The 10,488-nt window shown below is 41.3% G+C and overlaps 1 protein-coding gene across 4 annotated transcripts; it reads right to left on the reverse strand.

Moving 5' to 3' along the window:
* Positions 1 to 1,205: 1,205 nt before the first annotated feature.
* On the reverse strand, positions 1,206 to 10,037 carry jtb (jumping translocation breakpoint). 4 transcript variants are annotated; one of them, XM_083770487.1, is made up of 6 exons: positions 9,905 to 10,037; positions 6,493 to 6,934; positions 5,925 to 5,965; positions 4,097 to 4,182; positions 2,936 to 3,012; positions 1,206 to 2,507 (listed from the first exon to the last, which is right to left on the reverse strand). In XM_083770487.1, the coding sequence occupies exons 2-6, from the start codon at positions 6,579 to 6,581 to the stop codon at positions 2,351 to 2,353; spliced, it is 450 nt and encodes a 149-aa protein (XP_083626613.1). In that variant the 5' UTR covers positions 6,582 to 6,934; positions 9,905 to 10,037; the 3' UTR covers positions 1,206 to 2,350. The 4 variants fall into 4 exon arrangements, with proteins under 4 accessions (XP_083626613.1, XP_083626611.1, XP_083626612.1 ...); XM_083770485.1 differs by having other exon boundaries at positions 2,936 to 3,015; XM_083770486.1 differs by having other exon boundaries at positions 4,097 to 4,185.
* Between the last annotated feature and the right edge of the window lie 451 nt (positions 10,038 to 10,488).

The raw sequence follows: 10,488 nt of genomic DNA on the forward strand, positions 1-10,488 counted from the left end.
TGTAGTGAAGTAAAAGTATTGGAAATACTCAAGTACAGTACAAATACCCCAAAATTGTTGTAGATAGTATTATCTTTCCACCACTGTAAAATCAGTCACAGCGACTGATAACTTCAGATACACCAGGAACCAACACGACTCTTTACCAGTGGTTAAGTCTGCACTGGTCTCGCTGTAGACTCCCACAATTTCCATCATACAAGTCTGGGCGATCCGAGGATAAAGAACTTTTGTATTGTATTTACAGTTGCACATTATTTCCCCCTAACCCATTCTGACCTGAGATCAGATTCATACGAGGTTTCCACTGGACACACACTGGTCTGATTAACCCATTCTGACCTGAGATCAGATTCTAAAAATGTCAGTCGCTCTTCGATTTAAAGAAAATAGCAGACCTACAAGCTCGTATCGTGCCACTCGGTGGCGCGATATGAGCTTGTAGATCTGCTATTTTTAAATAGCTAAAGCATAACATGATGCTGACACCAAAATGGGTTCCCGTTCAGAATGGGTTAAGTGAAAGTATCAATACTGCAATATAGACATAGTCTGTTACAATTAAAGTCCAGAGTTCAAAATGTACTTGAGTAAAAGTACAAAAGCATTGGCATCAATATGTACCAGAAGTAGAAAGTACTTTATGCAGAACGTCTCATTTCAAGTTATCAAATGTATAAAATCTTTTGAAAATAATAAGATCTACACCGTCGCTTGTAGATCTGCCATTTTCAAATGGCCGAAATGTATATACTGTAGGGCTGAAGTGGTTAATTTGTGTTTTCAAATAAATGCAGTGGAGTAAAAGCACAAGATTTGCCTCCGAGATGTAGTTGAATAGAAGTAAAAGTACTGGAAATACTCAAGTAAAGTAGAAATAGTCCTACCTCGAAATGTTACCCAAGTTCAGTAAATATACTCATGAGAACAGTGTTACTTTACACCACTGGACACGAGACTAAGTCCGCACTGAAGAGAGACAGGCTTTTGGGCAGCTAGTATGTTTATTTACTCGATGTAAAGCGTTCTTGGGTTCCTTGAGAGGAGAAGTTATAATTCTCCATCTTTTTTTGAGTGGTGCAACCACTCCTACAACCAGCTTGCAATGTCCTCGTACTTGTTTGTGTGTCTGTGTGTCTGTGTGTGTGAGCATGAGTATGTGACTTAATAATAGCAGTAGGGGGCGCCAGAAACAGTGAGAGGGGTAGTGACTCTAATGAGAGAGAGTGAGAGAGAGAGAGAGAGGGGGGGAATTGCACCACTCAGTTCACACGTGTGTGATTTTTATATCAAGGACCGCCATAACTCTGATTTGTCAGGTTACAATGGAACCAAACAGAGTCGTGAGGGCGGGTCCGTTTGGTTCCATTTGCACACTCTCAAGAGTTACAGACCTGTAAGGGTCCAGGCACCCTCAAGGAACCCTGAGGGTCCCTGGACCCCACTATGAGAAACACTGGTTTAACAAACACCTTGGATCTGGAACTCTAAATTAAACAATTTTAATCATCCTGCATATTTTGTTGTATTCTTCCCTATTCTTCCCAGAATAGGGAAGCTAGGGTTCATGTGTTTGAATCTAATGCACGCGCACACAGTCACACACAGATTAATTCAATAAAATCGTAACATGTCAGTTGAATAAATAATGTAGACATTTTGACCAATAGGAATCACATTTATCCGTCATATTCCAACGTTCAGTCTCTCGTTACGAGACAACAAGCGATGAAAAATTGATTTTTGGTTCATTTTAGTCAAATCCGAGGAAAACACTTTTCAAAACCGTCCGTGATGGGAAACAACCTTCATCTGTTGACGGAAGATGATAAAACATGGATTTTAAAAGTCTGTGCGATCCACGCAGTCCCACTGCGGTCCGGTCTCGCGTGTCGCGCCGCATTGTGAGCTTGTAGATCGGCTATGTTCATTACTCCTTAAACATTTGTTTTCTAATTCATGGAATCAATGAAAATCGTTGAATTCTGTTTTAAAATTCATGATTTTCTTATAGCTTTTTTGGAAATATTGTTTTGAAAATGTTTTGAAATAAATAATTAAAAGCAAAATGAATGAAGGAAACAAAAAATAAAGGGACCCATAGAAATGTGTCCACGACTCACTGTTTGGGAAACTGGCAGTCGCTGGGGAAAAATAATAATAATCTTGAGAATCACTGGTCCAGTCTTAGGATGTGATTCCCAGCCGCTCTTGGTCCATGGTCCTGATACCATGGAGTATTCAGATTTATTTTCCACCTGGTCCTTAGATGCATTCTTAAGGTCTTAAGATGGCTCAGGTCCAAGGACCTGGTCCTAAAAAGAAAAAAAGGGAGGTCCGGGGGGGGTCCTTAGATGGATTCGATCTGCCGTCGGACCTTCTCCGAGGCAAGCCGGTCCAGGGAACGCTGCCGGGCGACCACCACCAGGGCGAAGACCACCGTCAGAGACAGCATGACCGCCTCGAACTTCCAGAACAGATGCTCCTCCATAACGGTTGAACGACAGCTTGAGAGGGTGAGAGAGGGACTGTTTAAAGGAGTTGTATTGCAATTTTTCCACCTGAGATTTCACATTCAACAATTGTAAACCATGAATAGTACTACTAGGATAATAAACTCATGCTGCTTGTCAACGTAGAACAGACAGACGGACACCGTTTGTCTCGGTAGGACCATAGACTAATTTACAAAAACGCATAATTGAAAGACTGAAAACATAACGTAACGTATTATAGTTATTTACTACAGTAATAAAACCAAGTGTCAGGTCAACTACCAATTCACTTGAATGGGATGACAATTGTTCCGCAGCCAGCAGGAGTGGAAACAGACACCAGACACCCTTCGTGAGAACTGCAGCGTTTTCATTATTTCCGCATTGGCTTCAGTTTCAGCAGCGGACACTTCTGTTGTTGTTTGTGTCTGTAGACTAACCTCTTATAGTCATCTTTGTTGGACTTGGTGCAGTTGACTTTCTCTACATAGCCCGTCAGTCCACAAGCTGACCACGACTTCTGAACGAACACACACACACACACACACACACACACACACACACACACACACACACACACACACACACACACACACACACACACACACACACACACACACACACACACACACACACACACACACACACACACACACACACACACACACACACACACACACACACACACACACACACACACACACTTTTTAGGTTTCACATCAATTATAGATAGATTGGTTAATTCATCCAGTATCACGTAGCGACCACGAGTTATCAAAGTGGGGTGCCAGGACCCCCAGGGGTCCTTGAAGGTTCCAGGGGGCCCACAGCTAAATGAGTTAATATTGCATTAAAATCAGTTTCTGCTATTCTCAAAACAATCTTGAAAAGATGTGAACATTTATGAAATGCTTTAAGAACATTATCCCATTCTGACCGGGCACCCATTTTGGTGTCAGCATCATGTTATGCTTTAGCTATTTAAAAATAGCAGATCTACAAGCTCATATCGCACCACCGAGTGGCGCGATACGAGCTTGTAGGTCTGCTATTTTTGAAAGATCGAAGAGCGACTGACATTTTTAGAATCTGATCTCAGGTCAGAATGGGTTCATCAGACCAGTGTGTGTCCGGCGGAAACCTCGTATGAATCTGATCTCAGGTCAGAATGGGTTAATCTTATACAGTGACCTCTGGCACAACACAACATGTTCGGATGGAGTCTGCGACCAAATGCATGTAAATTTGGGGGTACTTGAAATGTTTGAGAAGTGAGTCAACAGCTATTCCGAAAAGGCGCTTCTGTCTAATGATAATAAACCTAACTCCATTGCATTCTCAAACTGTCGGTCGAACCACCCAACTCCAACTTTGGAGATTTAGAATGACAGATAGAGAAAGTCAGATAGAAAAATATCCACATTAATAATGGTAAAAGATAAATAAATAATTCTATTTGAGCTGTATTTAGGTAAAAAACAATAACGACCCATTCAAGTATCTGACAATGTATAAAGTCACTTTTCTTGTTGTTGCTTTTTTTTATCTTGAAAAGTAAATATTTTAATTAATATACTGCCACACACAGTAAAGACACTCACAGTCATGAAGGCGGTGCACTGAATGCATTCTGCCGTCACCACAAACTCCTCCAGCATCCAGCAGGGGGCAGTAGAGGGCTTACTGGCTGCTGGACACAACACCACACATGGAAGCCACATGAGAACACACACACACACAACCACACACACACACACACACAATGCATTGTTTCCCAAACTGGGGTCCGTGGATCCTTGAGAGTTCCAGGGGGTCCGCAGCTAAATGATAATTAGGAACCAAATGGACCCTTATGGATCTGTAACTCTGAGACTCAGTGTGGTTCCATTTGTACACTCAGTTAAATTAACTTTGATTTTACAATACATTGGGGGTCCCAGAGAAATAAATGCCATTAAATAAGGGACTGTAGCCTAATTCAGATCACACCTGGGGCCCTTGAAATGAAAATGGTTGAAAATCACTGCTAGAGCCGTAAAGATCTTCTCTTAACCCATTCTGAACGGGCACCCATTTTGGTGTCAGCATCATGTTATGCTTTAGCTATTTAAAAATAGCAGATCTACAAGCTCATATCGCGCCACCGAGTGGCGCGATACGAGCTTGTAGGTCTGCTATTTTTGAAAAATCGAAGAGCGACTGACATTTTTTTAATCTGATCTCAGGTCAGAATGGGTTCATCAGGACCAGTGTGTGTCCGGCGGAAACCTCGTATGAATCTGATCTCAGGTCAGAATGGGTTAAATAAGGGACTGTAGCCTAATTCAGATCACACCTGGGGCCCTTGAAATGAAAATGGTTGAAAATCACTGCTAGAACCGTAAAGATCTTCTCTTAAAGGGGTTTCTTGGCATATCTTTTCAAATGGCGGTCCGCAGGCTAATGAGACACACTGTATAATATAATCATGATTATATATTCCTGATTCTTCATGCTACGCCATGTTCTGAAGTATAAAGCAATAGGTTCTCAACCTCAACTTCAATCTAATATTGCAACTACCAAATTAGCAATTTGAAAATAGCCTATCAGCAAGCTCAGAACGCCTTGCGCTGCGGACGGAGCGGTGTGAACTTGTAGATCTGCTATTTTCTTATTTTTCACCAGTTCAAATATGATTATTTTGGGGGTCAAGACCTGAAAAGATTGAGAACCACTGCTGTAAAGTACTGTTTTATAGTAGCCTCGGAAACCCAGACGTATTCATTTCCAGGGAGGAAAAAAAAAAGTCTGGGTCCGAGTCGTGCAAACGTCGATCACTCTCTGCTGATTTCTGATCGTCTGCACCTTTGTTAAATTGACGCACACATGTACACACACTCCTCTGTCTCTGTCGCTCTAATTAAATCAGTCTCATGTCGCGCAGCTGTGTCTAGATCGGGAGCTGAACTATGCCATAGAAGTGGACCCCAGGCTAGTTTTAAAGTGGTTTCCAGTGAGTATTTGTATGACAATGAATGGTCAACTTAAATGTTGTAATGGTGACAGCCCCTCTATATTACCATTTGTACCAATGAGTTAGTATTACATTACTAGTAGTTGTACCAGGGAGTTAGTATTATATTACATTACTACATTAGTACCAGTGAGTTATTATATTACATTACTGCATTAGTAGTTGTACCAGTGAGTTAGTATTACATTACTATACGAGTAGTTGTACCAGTGAGTTAGTATTATATTACATTACTATATTAGTAGTTGTACCAGTGAGTTAGTATTACATTACTATACGAGTAGTTGTACCAGTGAGTTAGTATTATATTACATTACTATATTAGTAGTTGTACCAGTGAGTTAGTATTATATTACATTACTATATTAGTGGTTGTACCAGTGAGTTAGTATTATATTACATTAGAGCCATACCTGATGTTCTCTCCTCGCTGAGCAAGGCTGCTCCAAACACCCTAGAAGAGAAGATCAACAGGTGGATTAAGCCAGACATAATTAACGGGCTGCCGGCCATTATTGAGAAATACTGTAAATCCTGTCAGGGCGTGTATTTATATCCCATTCTGACCTGAGATCAGATTCATACGAGGTTTCCGCCGGACACACACTGGTCTGATGAACCCATTCTGACCTGAGATCAGATTCTAAAAATGTCAGTCGCTCTTCGATTTTTCAAAAATAACAGACCTACAAGCTCGTATCGCGCCACTCGGTGGCGCGATATGAGCTTGTAGATCTGCTATTTTTAAATAGCTAAAGAATAACATGATGCTGACACCAAAATGGGTGCCCGGTCAGAATGGGATATATATATTTTTTATATATATATAAATAAAAAAGGCGCAATATACGGTTACTGTATATGACACAGATGCTTTCCCGGATCGAAAGGTATAAGATAATAAAGGCTTTGAGTGAGTTAACTTAATGGCTTATAAACAAATGGCTGTCAAAGGGTGTGTCAAGGACATCTGGGACCCACCTGAGAGACACGAGCCCCCAGAACAGCGCGTGTAGAGCCAGAACCCGGGGTCTGAAACACGCCACAGGAATCCTACAGTCCCCCTCCATGATCCTGTAGCGCCACCTGGTGAATGGACCAGCCACCCTGAAGACACGCCACACTCCACTTGGGATGACTACACCAACGACTAAAACGCTAAGACGATTCACTGGCTAAAAATGATGAGACTGAAACACTTTACTTGACTGGGCAGGTTGACTGGGTGTTTGTCACCAAGTCTCAAGTGTTTGCTTTCGGGTTCTTCAGGCCAGGTGGAATATTTCCATGATTGTTTTTCTTGTTTTTTTAACGTTTTAAATGTCACAACATGATGCGGCGGTTTCAATTGTACTGGACTGACACGGCGGTGGCAGAGGTCACGGGTCGAGGTCGGGTCAGCATTACCGTGCAGTGGTTGAACCTGGAGGAGAGATAAACACGGTCACAGTTATAGAGTTTTCTCTAGTCTTGTCACAATTATTACATAATCACAATTATTTGAGATAATCTGAATTATTTTTGCATAATCGTCAATCGTTTCCATGTTGAAGAATGTCCATACAATTTCAATTAAAAAGAAAAATAGCAGAAATAGCAGATCTACAATCTGATTAATTGAAAATGTCAATACAAAAACTGCTACTTTGTGGACGAAAACATGAAAAGCACAATACTCGTCCATGTTGTCAGGGTCCACCATTTTCAATTCATCATAAACCCCTACAATACAACATGTCACTTTGTGACATAGTTCACAATTCACATAGTTGTAATTTTATTATTATCGTTTTCTCCACAATTCACTGTCTCACTATACCAAAATCCCCCCTTGAACAGCAGTGTTTCCCAACATGGTGTTCGGGCACAATTCTTTCACAATATTTTGATGTAGTAAACACATTTAGTCTGAAAAACCTTAGTCAACAAAATTAACACCGTTTTCATTCACAGGGGTCATCACCATGCTGGCTTGTGGTGGACATTTATGTCAAAATAAGATTTTTCCATGCACATACAAATGAGCGGACACCAATATTACAAGAAACACAAAGAGCTATAGGGGGAAGAGCGTAGTGATGCGTTCGGTAGGACTTTGACTTATTTTGGCGCCATCTTCCTGCCTACATGTAGGCTAGTAGGATGCTAGGCTACTTGGCTCTGGATCGACGCCTCGACGGTGGAATTATTATTATTCGCCATTAGAAAATGTTCAGGTGTTCTGATCTGATAGCCGCCTCGCCTCCCCTCATGTCAAAACAGTTCTCAATGTTTACATCTTACTTGGATAAGACCTGTGGACATATCCTTATGGAACCCGGGAGAGGGGGAGAACACCACGAGAGTGACGATTGATCAGTCAAACATGTGTTCTCTCTGCAGTAAATAAATTATCTGTCTGTGTAGGCTATGCAATCTGACCATTATAATTTTGATTACACTGTCTCGTGCTCGTTTGAGGACAGGTAGAGAGCAGAGCATACGTGTTTTTGTGAATGTTGCTGAAGGTTATGTTATTTTGTCAGCTGACACCCGAATCAAAGAAACCATACAGCTTGTATTTTGATAATTAAGCAGCAGCCTACTACTATAGTCTACTAGCAGGCAAGAAATGGCAACCAGAATAAGCCTTTCTGAGAGAGACTCCTCCCTACGCTCTGGCCCTATAGCCTTAAATCTGTAGGTGTGTAAGTCAGAGCCATCTAATAGAGTTACGATATTGAGGGTGCAGACACAGAGCGCTCGAGTGCTGTTCATGCAGCCTGAACTGAGACAAGCTGGAGTTGGAAAATGGAAATGTATTGTTTTCAACGAGGGCGGTGCAAATAAGAGCTATTTTAAGCATGTGTGCAAAATGACAACTGTTTAAAGTATTGTACAGTAACAACTAAAGTCTCTTTAATGTTTATGTTGTACCATTACTACAAAACTATCAGGTGGATTTAAGATCATTAAAGCTGGGCTGTTGCCTGAGTCCAATGCATTTCTGCCTACTTTCGGTCCAGGCCATTGGACTGGCCCCATGAAGTGAACGCAGTTCGCATAACTCTGTCTATATCTAAGGCTCTGGTCAGAGTGCACAAACGGAACCAATGTGTGCACTCTCACAGTACGTTTTAACAGCAGGCGACAGCCAGACAAATTTTCCGGAAGTGCATGATTTGTCAATGGGACGCGGCAACTACTGGCGATAAGAGGCGATATCAGGCAAACAGGCTATGGTCGAAAAGTGGGCGGAGGAACGTCATCTTTTGGGTGACGTTCCACACCCACAACACCAGAGGGAGTTCAACAAACTATGTGCAACCCAGATTCGGCACAAACAAGGGATTAAATTAATTTCGCTCCTATGCCCCCAAAATGTGGAACGCCCTACCAACAGTCATTAAGACATGCGAATACCTTGACTCCTTCAAAACTGCTCTCAAAGGGCACCTACGGACGGCTGCAATTCGAAACTGGCCCCGTAAAATCTGAATCCCCCCCACCCTTTTCCCCTCACTGTATATGTTTATTTTCCCTTTTTACCTCCTATGATGATTTATTTTTGACTATATAGTTGTGTATATCCGTACGTCTCTAAATGTTTTGATGAATTGAAAATGGTGGGCCCTATTGTAAACAAGTGTAATACTTTATGGTGTCGTCCACTCACTGTTAACAGTTTTTGTATTGAGTTGTACTTGAAATGTACTGTAATTCTGCAAACTGTTAATAATAATAAATCAATCAATCAAAACGGTATGTGTATTAAATATAAAATCTAAACCGTCACTGTCCTCAGTTCAGCCCACCACAGTAGCATATCCGTTACCGTAAACAGTAATACAAAACAGCTTTTTTGTTTGTTTTCTTCAGACATGATCTGTGGACAAAAAACATTAAATCTAATCACTGTTCTAGTGGGTATTCTGTATTGGTATGACATTAGCCCTGAAAATACGAGAGTCATGAACCATGGCTAGTATGACACCAGTTTGCATGTTCACAAAATCTAATTTAGAACAGACTCTCTGCGGACTGTTGTTTACACTTTTTGTTATGGCGTTCAACTTCGATGCTATCTGTTAGCTTAGCTAAGTTCACATGATTTACAGACACCCACACACATGAACACGTTCGCAACAACACTAGCTTGCAGTTCACCAAGCCAACAAGAATGACCTTATGTTACTGATCGATGGAGATACATTACTGTTAGCATCATCATAAGCATCATCCACGCATAACATAACGGACAACTCTATGATAACGGAATGGTGGTGACTGTGTTTTAGCAGCGGATGCTAAACAGCTAGCAATAGCCACACAAGCTGCTAAATCAATAACAGTGTTTGGTTGGAGGCTGCTAACGCTAGCGGGCTAGCTATAGCAACACACAGTAGAAACTCACCGTCAAACAGAAGGTGACGAGCAGACTGCGGCCAGTGATGTTGTCTGTTGTGACGCACTTTAATTGTTGTTTTGTTTTTTTAGCTTGTGGTGCTGGAAACGTAAACGTAGGACTGACTGCTGCTCGCTGACGTGACGGGGTTGAGTTGAGTTCTCTCGTATTACGAGTTCGGCGTTCGGCAACGCGAGACTAGAAGAACTCAAGTTAAACTTGAGTTCTTCTAGTCTCGCGTTGCCGAACAGCTTCGCAGGTTGCACAATCCGGTCTAGCCTAGACCGGATTGTGCAATCAATCAATCAAATCCCTAGACCGTCTAGGGATTTGATTGATTGATTGATTGAAAATATTTATTAACAGTTTGTAGAATTTACAGTACATTTTAAGCACAAACTCAATACAAAGACTGTTAACTGTGAGTGGACGACCCAATTAAGCATTACACTTGTTTTACAACAGGGTCCATTGTTCAATTCATCAAAACATTTAGAGACATACAAATAGACATTTCTATAGGGCGGATACGGAAACGGAATGTGTGTGGATCTTAGAGTATAATTATGGTATATTATATATACTAACAAGTA

Source organism: Protomyctophum parallelum (assembly GCF_964188405.1).
Source record: "Protomyctophum parallelum genome assembly, chromosome: 1".
In the NCBI taxonomy this organism is placed as follows: Eukaryota; Metazoa; Chordata; class Actinopteri; order Myctophiformes; family Myctophidae; genus Protomyctophum; species Protomyctophum parallelum.

Coding starts and splice junctions, on each gene's coding strand:
- jtb (XM_083770484.1), bottom strand. CDS start 6,581: ATGGAGGGGGACTGTAGGATTCCTGTGGCGTGTTTCAGACCCCGGGTT. Junction 5,966..6,492: donor TGGGGGCTCGTGTCTCTCAG/GTGGGTCCCAGA, acceptor CTTCTCTTCTAG/GGTGTTTGGAGCAGCCTTGC. Junction 2,508..2,935: donor AACAAAGATGACTATAAGAG/GTTAGTCTACAG, acceptor CACCCTCTCAAG/CTGTCGTTCAACCGTTATGG.